At 41.6% G+C, this 23,900-nt stretch overlaps 2 protein-coding genes and 1 non-coding gene across 29 annotated transcripts in view; all 3 read right to left on the bottom strand.

The window, feature by feature from the left end:
• Positions 1–792: 792 nt before the first annotated feature.
• Positions 793–8,704, bottom strand: LOC119265356 (trypsin II-P29-like). Its single transcript, XM_037545644.1, has 5 exons — positions 8,651–8,704; positions 6,708–6,891; positions 4,756–4,991; positions 2,556–2,701; positions 793–1,230 (listed from the first exon to the last, which is right to left on the bottom strand). Exons 1-5 carry the CDS (start codon positions 8,700–8,702, stop codon positions 1,036–1,038), a joined length of 813 nt encoding a protein of 270 aa, XP_037401541.1. The 5' UTR covers positions 8,703–8,704; the 3' UTR covers positions 793–1,035.
• Positions 8,705–11,950: 3,246 nt separating this feature from the next.
• LOC119265492 lies at positions 11,951–12,079 on the bottom strand. Its single transcript, XR_005131685.1, has one exon. It is a non-coding gene; the product is annotated as a U6atac minor spliceosomal RNA (small nuclear RNA).
• Positions 12,080–13,706: 1,627 nt separating this feature from the next.
• The window catches only part of LOC108411429 (formin-binding protein 1), a 137,823-nt gene continuing 127,629 nt past the window's right edge, over positions 13,707–23,900 (bottom strand). For 20 of the 27 annotated variants that reach the window (XM_037545934.1, XM_037545932.1, XM_037545923.1 and 17 more), the window contains 5 exons: positions 23,537–23,664; positions 23,242–23,378; positions 21,541–21,699; positions 20,175–20,220; positions 13,707–17,578 (listed from right to left, as the gene is read on the bottom strand). In XM_037545934.1, coding sequence (XP_037401831.1) covers positions 20,201–20,220; positions 21,541–21,699; positions 23,242–23,378; positions 23,537–23,664 — 444 coding nt within the window. In that variant the 3' untranslated portion in view covers positions 13,707–17,578; positions 20,175–20,200. The remainder of the gene's footprint in view (positions 17,579–20,174; positions 20,221–21,540; positions 21,700–23,241; positions 23,379–23,536; positions 23,665–23,900) is intronic. The other 7 variants (XM_037545920.1, XM_037545930.1, XM_037545931.1 and 4 more) reach the window with 2 other exon arrangements.

Below are 23,900 nucleotides of genomic sequence, written 5' to 3'. Positions count from 1 at the left end.
AAAACAGAGAATCACGAGGGGAACGCTCATTTAATCATAGCTCAACAGTCTAAAGGTACATACTGACTTTTGGAGCTGGGCCTAATATTTTAAGCGACTTTTTTGTTTCCCACTCCAAATGGAGAATGCCCCATATATGATTGTCAGGTGTCCACATATTTTTGGCCATGTTAGCAAGTTAGCAAGGGATGACTCAGAAAATTTGAATATTAAATTACAACATTCGGTATGCAAATGAGCTTGCCAAAGAGTTTCTAACCTGTTTCTATGCTTCTGTCTTTGGGGTTGTCATGATTGGCCCCTCCCAGTCATCCATGTGCTTATGTTTACCATCTAGTCTTGTCCATGTGCTTTCTTTGTTTTTATACTTCCCTGTCCTGCCCCCTTGTTTCTTGACTCTGCCCCTGATTGTAACCACCTGTGTTTGCTACCTGTGTCTTGTTGTCCCTTGTCATCCCTGTTGTATTAAAGCCCTGTGTTTTCCCATGTTAGGTTGCTGGTCTTTGTATTTTTTGATGTATGGTGTATGGTACTGTTTGGTGTTTGGATTTCTGTGTTCATTTTAGTTATGCCTGTCCCTCAGTACCCCCATATTGGCTCCTTGACCCTGGACTGCCTTGACCCTGATATTTGATTAAGCCGTAATAAATCTTGCTTCCCTACGCATATGTGTCCGCCTCATCATCGCTCCCTGGCGTTTCAGGGGTAAAGACTATCGCGGATTTGTGAGTTTATTACAGTACAGAACATTAGTCAGACTGAACTGAGTTAAGAAATTGAGTCTTGACGAGCTTAACAATCACTTCAGTATTTTATTGGTTACTTCTTTGCATTTAGAGTGACAAAGTGGGTAAGACATGCTCTGAAAGAGAGATAATCAGCAAATCAAACAGGAACTTCAATTCTTGGTAAACAGAAGTTATTAAGCCCATTATTTAACATGATTAACTTTTCAATCAAATCAGATTACAGGACAGTTTTTTGTATAGATATTAGGACTTTGCAGCTGTAGGAGAGCCTTCATCTCTTCAAGGTTTAAGCCACATTGCTGTCTATCCACTTCTTTAATGATTTGCTACAAATGTCAACAAAAACAAATTTATCTTCGCATTCTTCATGCCCACTAATGAGAACTCCATACAGGACATCTGCCTTCTCCTTCGTGGTCCAAAAAATGTAAGACGATTTCGAAACCATCTCTTTCTTCACGGCGCCGGAACCAGAATCACCCTGTTTGGATTGAAATGTGGGAAAAGAGGATAGAGGAAACATGCCACTGTTTATGTGCTACTGTACAAAGCAATTTGAAACAGTCATGAACCTAAGAGACTGGCTGCAAAAGAGTCCTAAGTGGCTATAAGGGGCATTTTTATTATTAAGAACCTTTGTATTCTGTGGCTGCTGCAGGACAAAGTGGACTTACATTTCAACAGTGTACATGAATAGCTATAAACACGCAAATTATTATAAAGTTCAGAACATTCAACTCTTATTATTTTTAACAGCAATCCAGAAATTAGGGGGTGCTGCAGCATCCTCAGCATCCCCACTTTCCACGTCCCTGCCGCTACTGCCTTTTTGCCTGTGGTCATCCACAACCTTGCTCAGAGGTCGGCACCCCAGATGTTAAGCAGGGTCATTTTGTTCTTTCAACACAAATCAAACCACATTGGGAGTCACAACATTGTATGTCCATTTTACCATCTTGGCAGTAAATCTGTCTCAGTATGTGCTGATGTATTAGTATTGGCTAAAAATGTAATGTAAACGAAAACGCAGACTTAATTTGCTCTGCTTTAAGCTTTAGCTCAGCTATAGCTGCTTTTCTCGCATCTCCAGCAGGAAACTTTTCCGCAAAAGTAGAATGCCTCTCAACATTTGACTTTTTATGAGGCTGAAGTCGCTTCTCATTCGGCAGCTTCTTGTTTTCATTATGACTTCAGCCTCATGACTTTACTGTTTGACAGTTTCTCGCTGAAGAGTAAACATATCAGGAAACCAGCTGGAGTGATTATAAATGCAAAGTCCATGCATCTCCAAATGATCAATGTTTGTTTTAAATCTCTCTCTTTGCCATTTCGTAGCTACTAGCTGGGTGAGAATGCTGTCTGTGTTGCTATGGTGACCAGCCGTCTGCGCTGATCTTCAGGGTTAAAGGGTGAATCAGCAGTTCTACATTAACTCCAGCGTTTAAGACCATTTACTGTTAAACTGTGTTGAAGGATCAGCAGAGCTTCATTTTACTGTAGAGGAGGATTATTTTATTATTACCTACTGATCTGATTCAGCTGTGGAGCCACAACAGGACGAAAGCTGCCTGTTGCGAGCCCTGACCCAGCTGATGAAACAAACGTTTCTCATAAACTTCATCCTAAATGTCCTCCATTGTAACGAGGCACATAGCAGATACTGGAGCTCATCTAGGTCTGAACATCTAAAATGATTCCATGGAAACGTCACTCCAGGAGATGTTACAATGTACTATATATATAGGCAACACAGAAGCAGTGTAGCTCACTGACTTTAACATAAATGGCTAACATCAATGTTCTCACCTTGCAGGGTTTGATTTCTGCACCACCGACTCCTCCACCACAGTAGATATAGGTGAACTTCTCGTAGCTGGTGCCAGCCAAGTTTGTACAGTGATTCTTGCTGATGGTTTTAACTTCCAGGCACATCAGATCTTTTACACCCTGACCTGAAATAAACAGTTTATGAGTGACTGTTCCAGGACATACAACACCAGTCAAAAGATTTAACTGAGATTGCGGCGTCGTTATTCTTTACTCCAAGAACATCTACTCATCCACAGCAGCCCCATGTATATCCTATAGTCGCTTTTCTCGCAGGAAACTTTTCCTCAAAAGTGGAATAGTTTCTTGCCAAACATTCCCTTGCCAACATTCGACTTCTTACGTTAAAAGCATTTTGTCAACTGAGATTGTGGTGTTGTTATTCTTTAAGCCAAGAACATATACTCTACCACAGCAGCCCCCCTGCCTGTTTTCATCCACAACCCAGCTGAAGAAAGGAAAGTTCCTTCTAAACTTCATCTTAAACGTCTGCCATTCTGAGGCACACAGCAGTTGCTTGAGCACTGATAGCTCCCTCTTTGTGGAGAACCTTCAGAGCGTTAACCTGAAGTGAGTTTGAATTACAAGCCAGGTGATGAGTACACAAATAACAATGATGTTCCTTCAAGGGTTCTTCAGAAAACAAAATGGTTCTATATAGAACCATGAACACTCAAAGAACCTTTTGCATTATTAAATGGTTCTTTGCCTGGTGAAACGGTTCTTTAGATTAATGGAGAATGTGCTGAAGAGCATCAGAAAGGGTTCTTCTATCGTTACAGGCTTGACATGGTAACAATAAAAGAACCCTTTTTGGTGCTATATGGTGCTATATAGTCACCACTCACTGTAGTAATTTCTTCTCAGTCCACTAAGGGGCAGTGAGAGACAGCTGTAGTCAGCCTGATTCATCTCACGCCGTAACAATGCATGATGAGGTGAGACGAGCGCCTTCAGGACAGCGAGCTGGGGTCTGGAAGGGTTCTTCTTTCCTTGTTTGTATTGTAAGGTTTCACTGCATGAATAAGCTTTTCGGGGTGAAGCTGAACCCTCAGTATGTCGTATGTGGACAGAGGAATAACTATTACTGTACTGTCCTGTTGAGCTCTTAAGCCTGGAGGTAACCAGGACACTGTACAGCATTATTATTGGACTTCAGACAGTTTGCGCTACTGCCGCCACACTATTACACAGCTAACAGTGCAGCATGTAGAGCGGGAGAGTGGGGCACAAACTAACGCATTTTGGTTTTTGTGGAATAATTGTGGAATTATTAGAGGAAGATTCATCATTTTTGATGCAATCAATTTCTGCTATAAATTTAACATATTTATTTTCCGGCACATACCATTTGTGTGTACATATCTATGTTGTCGGAACATACCTGGTATCTCCAAAATAGTAAGGAAAAAAGCTACTTTACTTTGAATGTAGGTCAATGGAACCAGACATATTTCTAAGCACTTGTGGGTCGTTTCTTTTGGCCCATTCAATGTATTTTCAAATTATGTAAAAAACTAGAAAAAGTCCAAAAATACAAGGTTTTATTCCAACAGCAGCGATATATATATATATATATATATATATATATATATATATATATATATATATATATATATATATATATATATATATATATATATAGTCATATACATACATTTACATATATGCATATATGTATATGTATGTATATGACTGTGGGTCTGCCCTGGGACTGGCAACCTGTCCAGGGTGTTTCTTGCCATCCGCCTGTTGACCGCTGGTATAGGCTCCAGCTATAAAACTGAAAAAAACAATTGTATATAGATAGAGAGATAGAGAGATAGATATGCACAAAATATTCATCAAAATAAACACAGATGAGTGAAAAAAGGTTCAAGCACTGGCAGAACAGCAAACACTACCAATTCTATTTACATGACATCGTATTTACAGTACATGTCTGATTAATCTGTGCCTTAAATCTTCCATAGAACTGACAGTTTTGAATGTCTATGGGGAAACAGGAGCTTCTCTGACTATATTTTGGGGCTCTTAGTTGTAAAACGGCGCTATTTAACAGCCACAATAATACAGACGTGAATTCTGTCAACTCAGTAATTACAGATAACACTTCAGATGAAAATGGCTGTTGTGGTTTAAAAAAACCACTACTGTTAGGCTGGTCAGTGCCTCTCACCTCCGTCAGCCGTGGTGGCACCGCGGCCGGACACCTGCAGCTCCTCTCCGTCACCCGGGGCCGTGCAGGTTCCAGCCGGCAGCACGGCGGGCTCAATGTCCTTCGCTGCTTCTGGAAGTTTCAGCAATACGATGGGCTCGTCGGAGGGGCTCTTGGGATAAATCCTGATGTCGCTGACCCTCATTTGTTTTTTCACGGACGTCTTTGGATGACCACCAATCTCCACTACCAGCTTCCTGATGGAGGAAAAACACCAAAGATAATACGAGTGCGTGACCTCCCCACACCCTGAGTCTGGACTGAGTGGACTAGTCCTCAGTCTGATGTCTTCTTCTCTGATCTTATAAACGAAGGCGGCTGATTTACAGGAAACATTACTGCAGATTCACTGTCCCTTTGTCCAAATAGCTTGTCCATTTAAAAAATCCTCATTCTCTCTTTCTCTCCACCTTTGTTTCTCTTCTCTCTCTCTCTCTCTCTTTCTATTTCTCTGTCTCTTTCTCTCTGTCCCCTTTTTATGCGAATCTCTCTCTCTCTGTCTATCTCTCTCTCTCTCTGTCCCCTCTTTATGCCAATCTCTCTCTCTCTGTCTATCTCTCTCGCTCTCTCTGTCTATCTCTCTCTCTCTGTCCCCTTTGTCTCTCTCTGTCTCTCTCTCTCTCTCTCTCTCTCTCTCTGTCCCCTCTTTATGCCAATCTCTCTCTCTCTCTGTCTCTCTCTGTCCCCTTTCTCTCTCTCTCTGTCTCTCTCTCTCTGTCCCCTTTATCTCTCTCTGTCCCCTCTTTATGCCAATCTCTCTCTCTCTCTCTGTCTCTCTCTGTCCCCTTTCTCTCTCTCTCTGTCTCTCTCTCTCTGTCCCCTTTATCTCTCTCTGTCTCTCTCTCTCTGTCCCCTTTCTCTCTCTCTCTCTGTCTCTCTCTCTCTCTGTCTCTCTCTGTCTATCTCTCTCTCTGTCCCCTCTTTATGCCAATCTCTCTCTCTCTCTGTCTATCTCTCTCTCTCTCTGTCCCCTCTTTATGCCAATCTCTCTCTCTCTCTGTCTCTCTCTGTCCCCTTTCTCTCTCTCTCTGTCTCTCTCTCTCTGTCCCCTTTATCTCTCTCTGTCTCTCTCTGTCCCCTCTTTATGCCAATCTCTCTCTCTCTCTGTCTCTCTCTGTCCCCTTTCTCTCTCTCTCTGTCTCTCTCTCTCTGTCCCCTTTCTCTCTCTCTCTGTCTCTCTCTCTCTGTCTCTCTCTGTCTATCTCTCTCTCTGTCCCCTCTTTATGCCAATCTCTCTCTCTCTGTCTATCTCTCTCTCTCTCTGTCCCCTCTTTATGCCAATCTCTCTCTATCTCTCTGTCTCTCTCTGTCCCCTTTCTCTCTCTCTCTGTCTCTCTCTCTCTGTCCCCTTTATCTCTCTCTGTCTCTCTCTGTCCCCTCTTTATGCCAATCTCTCTCTCTGTCTCTCTCTCTCTGTCCCCTTTCTCTCTCTCTCTGTCTCTCTCTGTCTATCTCTCTCTCTGTCCCCTCTTTATGCCAATCTCTCTCTCTCTCTCTCTCTCTCTCTCTCTCTGTCTCTCTCTCTCTCTCTCTCTCACCCCTCTATATATTTCTCTCTCTCTGTCCTATCTTTATCTCTCCCTCTATATCTCCCCCTCCTCTCTTTATTCCTCTTTCTTCTTCTCTATCTCTGTCTTGAAATATTGTATTTATTACATCAGTTTATTTGTTTTAATATGAAATGTCTCACTACTTCACTTCATATTAAAAAACAATTTAATAACCTTCCATTGAAATCTTAAATACAGCCCAAATCCTAGACATCTTGCCTTGTTTACAGTTGAAGATTAATCTTTTCTTCTTTTCTTCTTATTTAATGTTCATTATTATTCACCTCTGGAAGAGGAAAACGTGTAAACTATACTGATTGTCTCACTGATCACGTTAAAGCTGGTAAGGTGGTGTTCACCGACCCGTTTCGTCCGCCGTAGCAGTGAGAATCAGTGATGACCCACTGCTTGTGGATGAGAGTTCCAGCGCAGGTCATGCTCTTCCCATCGCCAAACTCATAAACCACCCGCACGTGATGGTGCCGCTCAGCATCAGGACACGTAACGGAGGATACCAAACGCTTCTCGATAGCAGAGGAGGTCACGCCTAAAGAGAACGAGGCTGAGTTTACATCCACCTCTACACAAAGAGATGAGACACACTCACAGAAATAAAGGTCCTAAACCATCACAGGGTCAGCGCCCCCCTCGTCATTGGGGTGGAACCCTCAGGGAACATAACTGAACCATAATCCACTGAAATGATCTGTTCTAAGCTGGACTGACTCCACACACCCCACCTCGCCTCGCCTCCAGGCTTTTACTCTACTGTTCTGTTTTAAAACATTCGGTTATGAAAAGGAACAAATACCAACTTTTCACCTGGAGGAACTGATTTAAGCTCCACAATCAGACCTTAAACCCACTGGAGAACCTTTAATGGTATATTTACAAAAGAAAATCTCTCTTTATTTCTATCACTGTCTGTGTTTACATGCAAGCGTTTTCTCCAATCCGATTGAATACATTCTGATTGATAGACTAAATCTGAGGTCTTTATTCTCACTCTACTCAACAATCTGATGAAAATCTCCATTTACATACTCACTACAAGTAAGCAGATCCAAAATGGCGCGCATGTGTAGAGAATTGCTTAGTGTAGACGTTACCATGACAACCAGCATGAGTCCAGCATGACTCCAGTCAGAGTGAGATGAGCAGCAGTGAGCAGTGATTGTGTTTTTAACTGCTTTAAAATGACGTCAGACTCAGGAAAACGTCCTTCACATGTCCTTATTAAAGAAGGCCGAGAGGAAGACGTCGTGCTCTGAGACACATAAGCTGGACGTCCGTCCCACCGCCGTCTTTTAAAGATCAGAGCATGAACTTCGTCTCCCTTGCAGACCAGTTTCTGCTCCGCCGTGTTGAACGGTATAAACTCTCACTGTGACGCGACGCTCATGCAGAACGGACTTAAACTTTCCGATAGGGAATGTAATCGGATACAGGCGTTTACACAGTTATTATTCTTCTATTTAATGGATTACTTAGAGGTTTACCACCTCGGTCAATCAGATAGAAACTGTATTTCGAATGGCCTCAATCAGACTAGGCTATTCCAACTGAGGTGTTTACATGAATGTGTTCTATTCCGATTGAGCTATTAGTTGGATTATTAACAGATTATCAGGCTGCATGTAGATGTGGCTGCTGTAGGACCTGGACAGATTCTACACTGAGGACATAGCACTGTATTCTCATTAAGCATTTATAGGAGAAGACTCATTGCTGTGATGTTGGGGAAATGGGCAAAAGCCAGAGTGCCAATAATTGTGACATACAGTTTTGTTCAAAAAAAAAATTCATACAGTTGGTTGGTTATTTTTCTTCTGACTTAGCATACACTGTTAAAAAGTTCTTCACAGTTTCTTTAGTAAAGAAAATGGTTCTATGTAGAACCAGGAACACTCTGAAAAAAACACCTTGCACAATTAAATGGTTCTTTTCATAATGAAGGCGTTCTTCAGATGGACAATGGGCTGTAAATAGTTCTATACAGAACCTTTTGAAAACGGTTCTATATAGCACCCAAAAAGGTTCTGTTGGCTTATTTTATGATGCCAAGATTGTAAGGACAGAAGAACCCTTTTGGTGCCATATTGAACCCTTTTCAAAATTGTTCTATATAGAACTGTGTATAACGCATTCACATTTTCCATCAATCTGAAGAACCTGTTCATGATGTTCATGGCGCTGCATAGAACCATTTTCTTTGCTAAAGAACCCTTGAAGGAGCATCTATTTGAGATTGTATGCTAGATTATAGTGTTGTTTGTTTGGAGAGCAGTTGAAGATGTGGATCTTACCTGCTGCCCAAAGTGAGAGAATCAGGAAAGCAGTCTTGTCCATGGTGAACATCTTCAGCTCCTGGACTGGAGAAAATAACCAAAATGTATCTGACTTTTAAACCTGTTCAGCACCAGCCATCACCCCACCTTCTCCGGTTCTCCACCAATCACACAACACAGCAGCTTATCAGCCAAACTCACCTCCCCTACTATTCAATCTGCTGAGGAACTGATCTGGAACCAGCTTGGGTTTTCTCTGATGGAGCTGCAGGTGACTCGATAAAAGAGACTGATCCTGGACCAGCAGCACAGAGAACAGCTCAAGTGCTTCACTTTAGAGGCGAATATAACTGCAACCATCAGTAACAATCAACATTTAAGCATCAAAACCACTAAATAGTCATCATTAAATGTTTCAGCTAATCCAAGTTTACTACAGTTTACCATTACCACTGTCACCTAATCCAAACCCATTAAAGAACTGCCGTTAAACATATTGACTAATTTAAAAAGCACCTCAGAATAACCACTAAACATGCAGAAAGACTCACCAGGAAAAAGAATCAGTCATGGTTGTCTAAGCCAAAACATCACTATCAACTATTCAACAACTACAAAAGCGTCAACGTCTCAAAATCACAGAAACACATCATGGTCTTTTCAGAGGTGAGAGGTTTCCTTACAGGAATGATGATCTTTTCTGGGGAACATAAACTTAAATATTTACAAATTCATGACGCTTTGCATAATCCAGCTTGTGTGAACTGAGTCTGAATAGTGGAACTAGGCTTAAATGCCCTGGTCAGCGTGCAGGACCTTTGGAACTTCCAACAGCACTCACCTGGGAGCAAATCATCATAGTTAGCAAAAGTACAAGGCAAGTGTCTCTGTTAAAGTGACCAAATAGTGAAACCACAAGGTGGGTGTTTCTAATAAAGTGGCCAGTGAGTGAAACCACAAAATGGGTGTTTCTAATAAATTGGCCAGTAAATGAAACCACAAGGTGGGTGTTTCTAATAAATTGGCCAGTTATTGAAACCACAAGGTGGGTGTTTCTAATAAATTGGCCAGTTAGTGAAACCACAAGGTGGGTGTTTCTAATAAAGTGGCCAGTGAGTGAAACCACAAAGTGGGTGTTTCTAATAAATTGGCCAGTTATTGAAACCACAAGGTGGGTGTTTCTAATAAAGTGGCCAGTTAGTGAAACCACAAGGTGAGTGTTTCTAATAAAGTGGCCACTGAGTGAAAGTATGAGGTGGTGTTTCTAATAAAGTGGCCACTGAGTGGACTCACTGCAAATCTCAATCTAAATTTTAATAACATCTCTTTTGTAATTGCTGGTCATGTATGTAGTGTAATGTAGCTGATCCTGTGCAGGACAGCATATTCAAATGTGGACCATTTGCTTCTGTTAACAGCAGCTACAAAGAACCGCATTGAGTGTTTGAGATATTAAAGCTTGCTGTCTTATGAAAATGCTCTCTCTAGTATTTGACTACAGCAGTTGGGGATATCCAGACCTACTATTAACCACATTAATAAGATAAGGAGGCGTTTTGACTCCACTGTCTTCAACCGTGAGTGAACGCTTTGTTCCAGTAGCTGCTCAGATCTGCCAGCTGATGTCTTTAGGCCTTACTTTGCATCTTTTTTTGTAAGAGCAGATTCTATGAGCCTCTAAGTCTCTAATATAATCACTCTATAAGTGATTAAGTCTATAAACAAAACTGGGTAGAGTAGCCTAAATCCACACTCGGGTAAACAGAGATTACTTTATTCAGGAATAAAGTAACAATGACAGGCAGTCTAGTGGCCTAAATGGATTTAAGAGCCCTAAAATGAATGGACAGTGATCTCAGTTTTAGCAGTCATGTCAAAGCAGTAACTAAATGAGCTTTTTACCACCTTCAGAATATCAGCAAGATCAGAGATTTTGTAGCTAAAGCAGCCCTGGAGAAACTGATCCACACATTTAGTAGGATTGATCACTGTAATGGTCTCCTTACTTGACCCAAACAGCTTCAGATGATTTAAAATGCAGTCTCACTAGGAGTAAAAGAAGGAAACCCTCATTTTTAAATCCACTGGCTACCAGTCTGTTCCAGAATAGACGTAAAGATACTATTACTGGTCTATAATTGCTTGGTGGTGCAGGACCTGCATATCGCTGCTGTCGGAACAAAACCTTGTATCTCCAAAACAGTAACTTTACAGGAGAAGGAAAAAACCTGCTCTACTTTTAATGTAAGTCAGTGGAACCAGACGTCTTTCAAAGTCATTTTGAGTAATTTCTTTTGGTCCATTCGTCATGAAATTTACACGGAATGTAACATGTACCATGTATTTTCAAATGATGTAAAAAACTGAAAAACGTTAGACCTGCCGAAGGTGAAGACTAAACAAGGGAAAGCATTCCTATGTTATTGGTAGCAGTGTATGAAAGGTCGTATATAAATAAACTTGCCTTGCCTTAATACTTGATAAGGCAAGTATAAGACTTGGTAAAATGATAACTTAAATAAAAGTAATGCCCCCAAGAACAACCTGAGGAAAAGTGTAAGGAACTTACAGAACTTCAGTGGACCTTTTTAGTCCTTCCAGCATCTATCAGCGTAGAAAGTGGAGTCTGTACAGCTCTGTTCTTCTCTTATTGGGATTATTTTGCTCTGAAATACATTCCCAAGCCAGAGATGTGATCAATCACAAAGCACCATCAGTAATGAAATTAAACACAAATTAATATGAAAGTCAAAAATGTTCTCAAGCAAAACGTAGATTTCTTTACTTATTAATATGCCATATACTGGGGTCAGCAACAAGGCCTTTCAACAAAAATCAAACCACTTTGAGAGCCACAACATTTTATGTCCAGTTACTGAAGTAACGTTTTACCATCACCACAAATTGAATGTTTTTTCCTTCTCCTGTGAAGTGACCATTTTGGAGATATGAGGTTTTGATCCAACAGCAGCGATATATACATATATATATTTGGACATATAATGCACTGTTTGGGTGTAGAAGCCTTAATATAAGGATCTATGTAGTGTCCAGCTTTGTTCAAGCTGTTGCTATTGTAGATAATGACAAATTACAGCTCAGTGTTTTCACTGATAAACATGCACGACAGCTCATCCCACCCGTTTGTGGGATTAAAAAAGTATCACTTATACTTTCAAACAAACTCCTGGACCTGATTACACGCCATGATATCTCTATAGGGCTGGATGGACGTAGTTGATACGTTGAGTGGATTCCAGGTTTCTGGGCTGGTGCTGCTTTAGATCGAAAAGAAAGCTTTCACGGTTTACTACTGGGGAAAAAACGTGGTTAGAGATGCCACGAAGTAGGTGGCAGTGCCTTAACCATATATGTGTTGTAAGGCCACTAGGACCTCTTCCATCCTTGTCAAGGGGAGTGCTAACCTTCTCTCCTTTCATACAACACGACCGTTCATTGGCTCTCCGCGGTATATATAGGCAGGTAAGCCGGTATATGTTACAATGACGGTTAGTACCATATCTCAGTCACTTTCAGCTCTACATGCAGCGGATTATGTAAAAAGGGGTATGTTTATTAACGAAATGCAGGATATATGTAGAAATTTATGTCATTTGTCGTCCAAAACTCAAGAATGTCGCAGCGCAATGCATGCGTCATTTGCATAGAACGCCCTGTAAACCAATCACCTTCAAGAACGCAGTCTACGCGGTCTGAGGCGCACAGGACGTGTACGAATAAATAAACAAATAAATAAATAAAAGCTCTAAAGACTTCGCTATTCTGCCGTTTGTGGCTAAGCACATGCACTCGCTTTTAAGTACATATTAATAAAATGTGATATTTTTTATTAAACACTTCAGTTTTCAGGCCCTCGCTCCTTGGCGTTAGCCCCGCCTGTCGTAGTTAGCTTTCCAGCTAACGTGATCTGACTAGAGCTTCGTGTTGCGAGGCTTAGTTTTAGCTTCCTGCTCGATTTTTTCCGTTCCACCTTAAATGAAGCAGCCACTTAAGGTGGAACGGGAAGATTGGAGTAAGAAGCCGGCAAGGTTTACGATGCAAGGTTTCTCAGCTAGAGAACTCAAAGGGGAACTCCACCCGAAACATCTGCGGAGTTAAAATTTCTGAGATGTAAACAGTCATTCAGCGTGGTTTGGTGTGCCTGACGTCTCAGACGTTGTTTTACGATAGCTTTGCGATAAAGTTTAGACTTGAAATGCATTTTAATCCATGGTGGAGAGGGACACGCAGGATATAGTATGGCAAAATAGCCCCAAAGAAATCAGATTATTTCAGATTTATCACTATTTTGCAATGAAGCTTCCATCTAAAGACTTGTGTAGGTTCACTGGTGGTTTTGGATGGTAGATAAAGTGGCTATATTTGTTGTAGACATGATGGTCCCTGGTTTCTGTTGTAGACATGATGGTCCCTGGTTTCTGTTGTAGACATGATGATCCCTGGTTTCTGTTGTAGACATGATGATTCCTGGTTTCTACCACCTCCACTGGAGTGCAGTCTGAGTCTCTACAAGCAACTATTTCACACCAAACCTCTCTGAATGACTTTGTTTAGATCTCACGGACTGAATTGCTCCGAGATTTCGGAAAAAAGAGAGGAATGGGCGCTCCCTCGTTTTGCGTGTGTATTATCCAGCTTACTTTGAAAGTTTCTGAAACAATCTTCATTTAATGGCATTTACCAGACGCTCTTTTCCAGAGCGACTTACAATTTTAATTATTTTACACAGGAATGTGAAGGCGGTGTTAGGAGTCTTGCCCAAGGACTCTTATTGTTATAGTATAGGGTGTTTACCCAGATGGGGGATTGAACCCCAGTCTACAGCATAGAAGGCAGAGGTGTTAACCACTACACTAACCAACCACATCTTCGCATACAGCCTATATGTCACGCTTTCTGTGTAGAAATGGATGACACATTTCTTAAAAAGTTCTGCATAATTCAGTGTGTAAGATGTAAACAGTCATTCAGAGTGTTTTGGTGTGAGGGTTATGAGGACGGCCTCCATACGCGCATTCCTTCACATACAAAACCAAGAGTCAGGACACATTCATGATTTTTCCTGTGTATGTTTAATTGGCACAGTTAACACAGTATGAAGTATTCAGTGCTCCGAAACACAAGCTTAACGAACAGAACACAGACCAAAATTAAAAGTGCAAAAACACCATTTGGCAGAACACCAAAAATAGAGACATGACAAAAAAAGGTTTATTTGCTTAGCAGAGCAGAGAAAAGAAATTCTCGGAACACGTTTTATTAGTCAAAACCTTAAAAATAGATTTTTTTTCTTCGTTGTTTTGTAGTTTACTCTTATTTATAGATTTATATTTATATATATTTATATATCTCTGTTTGGGAGCGGCGTTGTTGACCTGGAGGCCTCTGCATGTGTGTGATGCCCTTCACTGCAGAGCCAAGCACATCATGTGTGGCTAGTAGCAAAGCCCAAACAAGTCAAATACACACATTTTGTGGTTTGCCTGAAAAGGGCTGAAGGGAGATTGAAAGGTTCCGCTTTGTGGGGCATCTTAGCCCCTGTGTTCAGGTATTTTCTAACTTTATTACAGGTTTTTTATATTTACAGCTCAGCAATAAAACTATAAGCGGTCAGTCATGACAGCGGAATGGATCAGCGCTTGACAGAACGGGTTGATGACGTGAGAATAAGACTGCATTTGGGATTCGGTCAATATTTATTATGTTGATCTGTTTTATGTTTTGGCTTCCAGAAGATGGCTTTATAATGAGGCAGGTTGGGCAGTATCGTCTGTTTTAATCCCTTCAGACTGTCTCCAAGTATTTCGGCGGTATACAGTATTACCGGGGAAAAATCTGGTAAAACGTCGTAACCAAATGAGTGAACACGGCGCATGACGTTCAAGTCAAAAGTCAAAATGTCTGCTGAGGGTTAAACAGGGCCGCTAAGTAGGAGAGAAAAGTTAGCATTAGCTTAGCTAGCATGATAACAGCTCTGCTCTCCACAGATTCTGACTAAAAAAGCACCAAAACAAGTTGACAATGATTCAAATCTGAGGAGGTGACGTCGAGCAACCGGCGCTGAAGAGACAGAAAGGGAGAAATTCAACCTGTTCTGTGGTATTTGGATCTGAAATATGTTAACGTTAGTTTAGCAAGCAGCTTCAGAGCCAAACAGTGTCACACCCCTCAGAACAGGTTCATTCTGACCCACTGCTGCTCTACTGAAACGTGCAGAGGATAAAAACACTCATTTCTGAGAGAATAAAAGTCAAACTGTCTGACAGAAAGCTGAAACAGAACCTGTTTGTTGGTGTTTTGGACTGTAGCGTTTTTTGGCTAAGCTAACCACAGCTTAGTTAGCAGGCTAAATGTGCCACACAGCACACCACAGGCTCAGTTACAGCTCACCGAAGCTAAAACGAGGGCTGTTTAGAGGATATCGGCGTCGTTGGAGTCGAGTTAGAGTGAAATCTGAACGTGTTCTGAGGCGAGTGGAGCTATTAGCTGTCGCTGAGCTGCTATCAAGTTTTCTCGGAGGATTTTCCTGCTTCAGATTTTCTCCTCTTTCTATTAACTCCCGTAGTCAGTGACTGCTCTGAAACATAAATGTATTTTTAGCTGTTCGAACGGGGAACAGAAATTTGTCGTCGTCGTTTTCAATTAGTCATATTTTAATAAAGCGGTGCAGATCTTTACCCTCATTCCGCCCAACCTGAATAATGATCTGGAAAAAAATCAGGTACAATTGAATCATTCAGCATAAGAAAATAAAAACTGCTATAAAATAAAAAATATCTAAAATCTCTCTGACCAATGATGAGTGTAAAATATAAAGTAAGAAAGTTAAAACCAAAACACTAAAATCAGTTATGTGCCGTAGAGAGCAGGATGAGTAGTCCGTGTGAGATTCGCGACAAACGTCGAAGACTTAACAAAGAACAAAGAAAAACAACAAACGCTTCCTGTGAAATGCAGAGAAGCCCAGGAAGCAAATCGGAATTTGTCTACAGTCACACATACTACAGAATAAAGCCATGGACCCACACTGTGTGTTGTTTTTCTTCTTTTTCCTAAGATAAGATTACCACCCAGTCAGGCCCGGCAGGCTCCAATTGAAAGCGTTAAAATGTTCACACAGATCTCTGGAATAATGAACCACAAGCTTCATATTATCTGATAGAGCCTTCAGTGTAAACTCCGATGTAAGAACTGTTTCCATTTGCTCTTTCAGGAAAGCTGAAAGGGAGGAAACCGGTCCTAAGTCAGCTCTGCGATCTGGACGCGTCGTGGGATCAAATGAGCGGATAGACTACACCTGCAGTGTTCTGGGCGGCTCAAAATGGGCTCAATAAATCCACAGGATAAGACCAAGTGGCCACCAAATGGCTATCATTAGCAACACATACAAATAACGATAGGACTTCAATCACATTCTTAACCAGAATGCACTCTCCCACACCTGAAGGACTTGGAAAAAAAAGAAAATAAAAAGTAACTCAACAGTGTTTGCATATATGCCACGGAAGCAGCCTGAAGGTATGAAGTGCTGAAAGCAGAAGCGCAGGAGGTTTACTGCAGGGCTGCACGATTACCTCTTCATGTCGAGATTTCAGTACGCCTTGCCCTGATGTGATGACTTGCATTATTTTTACTAAAATGATTTGTATTGGATGGATGAATGCCTTGGTTTCGTCCAACGGTGATCTGGCCAGGACGTTTACAGTGCACAATCAAACACTTAGTGGGCTTGTTCACTTAATCTGTGGTAAAACTGTCTGGCAAACGATATCATGCAGCCCTGGTACACTAGTCTCATATGCCCATGTAGGCTTGCAGGTTAATGGACGCTGAGCTTGTTTATCAACAAAATAAAAAGAAAGGATGGGTCCCCTGCCCTGATTCAGAACAACATGTGCCCCACTACACTATACTTGAGAGATGCACCTGCTCTAAACAGAAACTGGTAGCGTTTCGGTGATCAACTCCACTGAAAATGAAAAGAGGGAAGTCAGAAAGGACCACGTTTGGTACTACTGAAAGTCAAATACAGGGGCTCCCAAGTGGTGCAAGTGGGGCAACAGTCGCCTTTCGTCAGGTGATGCCACAGCCATCCGTAAGTGAGCCCAAAGAACATTGTTGGCCTTGCTCTCTCAGATGTCCAGTCTTTATTGTTTAGCTCTGAATAATGCAAAACATGGCCCAGATTAGGTTAACAATTTTGAACTAACTAGTAAACGAGTGAGTAGTAAAGGTGAATAATTTGCTTTTCCATCTTGAGCAGAATATGTTTTTCCAACCACTGCTGACAATAAATGAAGTCAGTTATGACTGAAGTTCCCTGCGACCCTGAGGGAGAAGCGGCTTAGAAAATGGATGGATGGATGGATGACTGAAGTTAATTATGGCTGTTTTTTAACTCAGTAAATTACCTAGATTATGTAAAGATGTTCGGGACCATTATCCCAGACAGACGAATGTGGCTTTGGAGGCAGAGCAGGCTTCTCAGCGTGACCATCTGTGGCAATCCTGTTTCAGGGACAGGGCAGGGTGCTGGACGTGAAGCCAACAGGCCGTGGACACGCACACATATACAGGCGGAAGCTCAGTTATCGCTGCTAGTCAGCTCGGCGTCAGTGCATAGCAAAGAAGCGAAATTAGTACATGTAGAAAACAAAAATTGACCTTATTGTAAAGAACAGAAATGGGTGATAGATTTGTATTAGATTATTTCGCTCTTCTCTGATTGGCTCCATGGTTCAGAAACTCTCTACAGCAGACACAGATTCAGACGGCTACGCCTCTTCTTTCTGTTTTGTCCATCATCATCATCATCATCAACGTCATCACTTCTCTCTCTCTCTCTCTCTCTCTCTCAGTTAAGGAGTGGTGTTTTTCCCACATCTGGTCACTTGTCCTGTGTCGTCCTCTCACACTTTTAGGAATCTGCAGTCAAAGAAACAAAAAAGAACGAAAAAGTGTTGTTAGAAATATCTTCACCAGAATACGATTTAGAATTAACAAGTTACTTTGATTATTTCTTCTTTGGTCATGTAGCCTATTTTAATCTGTAAATGTTTATTTTAAAAAGAGTTTTAATGAAGGACATATTGGTAATGCATTCTTTTACAGTACCTTAGGTTCTAGGTAGTACCCATCCCAGAGTGAGGTATAAACTCGAGCACAGTGGACTCAAAAGTCTTATGGATAAATATGGGTTTGCCGGTAGAACACTACCTACCAGAATGCATAGTACCAACAGTAAAGTTTGGTGGAGGAGGGATAATGGGCTGGGGCAACTACTTATTAATGCACATAGATTTGGGGAGGGAAAGTTGATAGTTACATGATCAATAAAGTACAGATTCTTATATAGTATGTACCGGTTAATTAGCTACAAACTATACTAAACCTGAGATGTAAATAAAGAAAGCAATTAGTATTGTGGTTCTACTGAGTTCTTGCCATTTACTTCACAAAACTATCTTTGTGTTTTGTGCTGTTATTTTACACTGTATAACTTATGCACTACATGGAGGAGCTTTTGATTTCTGGTTTCCTGATTAAATATTTAAAATGGTAAAATTTGTATTTATTACTATTTACTACCTAATTGCTCCAAATAATTATGAAATGCTTTACTATAACTTTAATCAGCTTTTTATCTAGAACCTAAAAATAATTTCCATGTAATTTATTTAGACCGTTTTGGTACTCACCATAATTTTACCTAAAATTCTAACACAGCACTTTGGAGATTGTACAGTGTTTCACTTACTCACTAAATATCTGGAACCTGTTGTGCATTTCAGGGTAATTTAGTTAACCAGTCTCAGAATGTAACCCCCAAAATAATTTTCTATTACCTTGGAGACTGTACCACATACTTATTCAGTTAATATCTAGAACCTGTTGGGCATTTTGATGTAATTTATTATTCTTGGACCCATCGTGTTACCTAATATAATTATCTAGTACTTTTGGGTTTGTACCTTACTCTTACCTGGTTATATCACATCTATACTGTGATATAAACAACTTGACTGGTTGAATGGTGTTTAAGCCAATGTCCTCTAAAGCTGGACCAACCTTGCAGCGGTTGCTATGGAAGAATGTGTTTGTGGGCGGAGCCTGGAGAGGTTCAACTGAAACCTCATACTGCTAATGTTTGCCACATTGCCACAAGTCCTAAATTTCAGACTCATATTCTGCTATATTTAGTAATGTTCCATATGCCTTAATGTGGGATGTGACACAGGAGCAATCTAAACGTGTGTTTTATGTTCTGAATAAACAAGGAGACGTTATTTCCACATCAAACCACACAAGATTAGGGCGCTGCTTCAGAAACGTCTCAGTGAAAGGCACTTTTATAACTCAAAGCTAAAGCGGCCATCACTTCTGGCAAAGGCATTAGAATGAACCTTATGAATTTCAGAGGTGAAGGAGTTGGCACATGCATACACACACATCAAGGCTTTATTTCTAAAACACTTAAAATAAAATTCCATGCAGAGTTATTAAGACTCATGCACCATCTGGACTGGATCGTTCACAATAATGACAGATTTGAACCACTTACCTAAACGAGTGTGAACCATCATGTCAGAAAGAATCGGATTTAAGCAAAAAATCGGATTTGAGCCACGAGGCCTGTAATGTGAACGTAGCCTGTACACGTGGTGAGGTGACATGCATATCTGTCCACTTCAAAGGTGGTTTGGGTGATCGGATCGCGTGTTTCCATGGTTTAAATGCCACCCATTCACACTCTTACTGCCAAGTGTGAACAGGGCCTTAGGCTGTTTTCACACCTTGTTTATTTGCTAAATTCAGGGTTTTTTTATATTGTATCTTTTTTTTTTTTTTTGCTCAGTTGGTTTCACACTTTAACGGCTAAAGTGCATGGAATTACACGTGAGTGCTTACTGCTCAGAAATTCTGCAGGCGATCGAGCACTCTGTTACTCTCACATTTGCCACAATTTAAGCCAAAAAATCAAATGATGCCCACTTGATGTCCACTTCTTTATGATGGTTTAGCAATCTAAGTGTCATCAGTCGGGTTGCTGGCACAATACATTCCACGATTCATGGGCCACAGGCAAAGACTTTGCTTCGCCATTATTCCATGGTTTATCTGGCATTATTAGCAGCAGCTTGTGCTGGAGGAACGATATGAGTGTCCACCAAGGGTCAAACATTCAAATAGCCAGATTATGTGGACAGTACAGTTCTGAGAATGCAGGAAGGCATGCTGAATTCCCTCATTTGGTGTGGACCATGGCAGAAATGTGTGCCCACGAGCAGAGTTAATCTGGACGTGGATCATGGCTCAGTGTTCACACCTCTGAAAACTAAAGAAAAGCTTTGATAGGTCCACAGCAAAAAAGGTAGGTGTGAAAGTGCCCTTAGGTTCTAGCGTAATCAATGAGCGCTACGGAAGTGTGGAGTTCTGGACTACTTTACAAATCCCTTTGCCACACAGATGCCACACAAGTGTTTTTAGTAAAGTAGCCTCACACAGATGCAGCCATTCTCACCCTCTGGAACAGGTTGAACACAACCTCTAATCCCACAGATAGAGGCCTGTAATCAAACACACAGTGGACCAGCGGTAGGTCCTTATTAGGAGGTTATGAAGAGGTCCAGTTATTAAGTCTGACTGTCGTATATATGCCCAAAGCCATCTTAATGTTCTTATAAAATGACCAATTCCTGGTTATGTCTGATCTGTGTCGCAGTTATGAGGTTAATAATATGAGCCAGGTAAGGCTGGGCGTACACTACACAATTTGTTTGGATTTTTCCCCCTATTTAATCTCCAGTTTAGTCATATCCAGTTCTCCCAGCTATTTAGGTCTCCACCAATCACACAATTCCACCAGCACTAGGAGGGCAAAGGCGTTTAAACACAGGCTTCCTCTGAGACCTGTGAAGCGCCACCACATCTCACAGAACGTCACTGGACAGCTGAATGCACTCGAAGGAAACCGCCAGTTCTGTTACATCACCTGCATTGAGTAGCATCGTGTTGAGTGATAGGGGGAGATGGGGGATGGGGGGCCATCCCACCCACCGACCCAGAGAGCGAGGGCAATTGTGCTCTCTTGGGACTCTCAGCCACGGACGGCTGCAGCATCACCAGGGATCAAACTCGCGATTTCCTGATGATACGGCCAACGCTGAGACGGCTGCGCAACTTAACAGATTTCTTAACAGATGTCTAAAACAGAGAGCATCACAAACTTAACATCAGCTTGTCACAGAGCTTCTTGACTTTTTGTCGTGAGGGCACTCAGACTAGACGGCAAAGCAGAGAGAGAGTATAACACACATGAGTTTCGGCTACGGATAAGAACTCAAACTCCCAGATCTCCTCAGATCACAAGACACAAACAGAGCTGGACTTACTGGACCTGTTTGTGCTTCAATGCACAGCGAAAGTGCAACTGGGGATTAATTTGTGGTGAGAAACGCTGATACAGTGAGAGCTGGAAAAACTTTTCATTTACAATCTGGCAGCTGAGCTGAAACCATAAAGAGAGCGACCTGATCTGGACCCCCAGCTCCTCTCTCACCGCACCGCTGTCTCTCTGCTTGTTTCTTACTATGAAACATGTTTGATAATATCGGAAGATCGCTGATCACTTCAGAGTTCGATCTGAGGGCTAAAGATTCACTCATTTCTCCTCTCACAGTACAGATCATCTGCACCATCAGTCACTTCCGATCGAGCTCCTGACCTGGAAAATCGCTAAAAATTTGTCACAAGGGGCAAATCAGGCAAAAATTTGTGTAGTGTGGGCCCAGCCTAAGTGCACTCTCGTAGTCAGTTTCATAAATTAAACTGCCAGTCTGGCCCATTAAAGAGCGCCTTTGGCTAAGAGAAGGTGATCAGTATGTAACCTTTGGCGTTGGAGTCGAGGAAGACTTCTACATAGGACGTGGGGACGTAACCCTCTTCTTCCTCGTTCCGTCGAACACGCGTCCAGCCGTCTCCTTTATCCTCCTCAATCACAAACAGCACCTCCCCCTCCACCAGCGCCAGAGTGCCTTCATTCTGACCTGCAGTGGTGAATGAAAAGGGAGAGACAGAGAGAATGTTCAATTATATTAAATATTAAAGAGGTGTGTATAACTCGGGTAAAGTTCTTCAGATCTTTTCCTTTAACTCTCTTAGGTGTCCCATCACATGCACGCCATTAAAACTAGGCCAAAAAGGGGGCATTTTCAACTGACGTAGAATAAAGGCAAAAAAATCTAAGACTTTACACCTAAAACGCTGTTTCTTTGCGCTGTAGAGCAACAGTTTGACTACATTTAATGGAACTACATTTGACTATTTAATGGAAACATGAGACATGAGATTTACAATCTTGGTTCATCAAGAGGACCTACAACTCCCAGGAACTTCATCGCAGGTTTGTTGGCACTAGAATCAAGACTGGATATGCAGAATACAGCCAAACCACAGAAGCAGAAAGGAAAGTACATGCTGACGTTGTCTCTACACTCAGTTTATGAAATGATCAAAACATTCAAAACAATAAACAGAGCAAAATTTACCTAAAAAATACAGACTATAAAGTCGGCTTCCTATTCGCCAGCTTCTTATTCCAATCTTACATTCCGCCTTAAATGTTGCAGCAATTACATTCTGGCACGTAGCATAAAGGTATATAACTGCTGCACTATCTGACGTGGAATAGAAGTGAATTTGAATGAGAAGCTTAACGGAAATAATGGAATTTACTGGGACAGGGGTCAGCAACCCAAATCTTAGGTGGAGTCACTTTGTCCTTTCAACAAAAATCTAGCCACCTTGGGAGCCACAACATTGTACATCCTTTTTACCGTCTTGGCTGTAAATGTGTCTCAGTATGTGCTGATGTGCTAATACAGGCTAAAAATTACACAATGAACAAAAACATAGGCGTGCTTTGCTCTGCTTTAAGCTACAGCTGCTTTTCTCACATCTCCAGCAGGAAACGTTTCCACAAATGTGGAACAGTTTCTTGTAAAATGTCTTTCAACATCGAACTGTTGACAAGGCTGAAGTCACTTCTCATTCACCAGCTTCTTGTTCGAATTATTCCGTTCCACCTTAAATGACTTCAGCCTTACAACGTTTTAGTGTTTCAGTTTCTCGTTGCAGGTTAAACGTATCAGGAAACGAGCTGGAGTGATCATAAACGTGAGTAAGTCCAATCGTCTCCAGATTATCGATGTCCGTCTTAAATCTCTCTCTTGGCCGTTTCGTAGCTACTAGCTGGGTGAAGCTGTTGTCTGCGTTGCTATGGTGACCAGTCGTCTGCGCTGATCTTCAGGGTTAAAGGGTGAATCAGCAGTTCTACATTAACTCCAGCGTTTAAGACCATTTACTGTTAAACTGAGTTGAAGGATCAGCAGAGCTTTATTTTACTGTAGAGGAGGATTATTTTATTATTACCTGCTGATCTGATTCAGCTGTGGAGGCACGACAGGACAGTGAAAGAGCTGCATCTGAATCAGCATTTATTGTCAGCATTTCTCAATTCCAATTTCTGCGCACAACTGAGTATTGGCTTTGTATTTGTATTTATCTGTATGCATTTGTTTATGTATTACCTTCAAATGGGTAGAGAGCTTTGCAGGTTCCGATGGTGGGCAGCATTTCTTCTTCAAACTCGTCAAATTCCGGGTCGGTCTGAACTTTCGGCTGGAGCTCAGAGCTTTGCTCCTCAGTATAGCTGCCATCCGGACTGCTCCATCACACACACGCGAGAACACACACACACACACGCACACACACACACACGGACACAGACACATGCATACAGAGTAACTATAGCAACTGTACAACTGCAGGCTGCATGTCAGTCAGAGAGCCTCATATACACGTCTTTATATGTGTGTACGGTACCTTTCCCGGTCCTGAGCGCAGCTGTTGTTGGTGGGTGGCGTGCTGTTCTGCGTCTCATAAACGACGCTCTGTCTGTGAGAGGATTCACTTCTCGTCGGCATTCTGCCCTCCACCTCCGCTAACCAGCCCTGTAGCACATAAACAAACACACAAACACATGCATAATCACATACATACACAGCACACCCAGAATACATGCATTTCTGTTGTTTGCAAATATATACAAGGAATCCATATGCGAATAACTGTGATATCCCACGATCAGTAATCTGTAATGTGGTAAACCGTGAACAAGGGAACCCATAAGAGACCTAATTGTGCAATGAGTACCCTAATAACTATTTTAGTATTTAAATACTAGCTT

The sequence above is a fragment of the Pygocentrus nattereri genome, chromosome 16 (genome assembly GCF_015220715.1).
Source record: "Pygocentrus nattereri isolate fPygNat1 chromosome 16, fPygNat1.pri, whole genome shotgun sequence".
Classification (NCBI taxonomy): domain Eukaryota; kingdom Metazoa; phylum Chordata; class Actinopteri; order Characiformes; family Serrasalmidae; genus Pygocentrus; species Pygocentrus nattereri.
The sequence above is the reverse complement of the archived record's forward strand: the minus strand, read 5'-3'. Positions and strand labels throughout refer to the sequence as shown.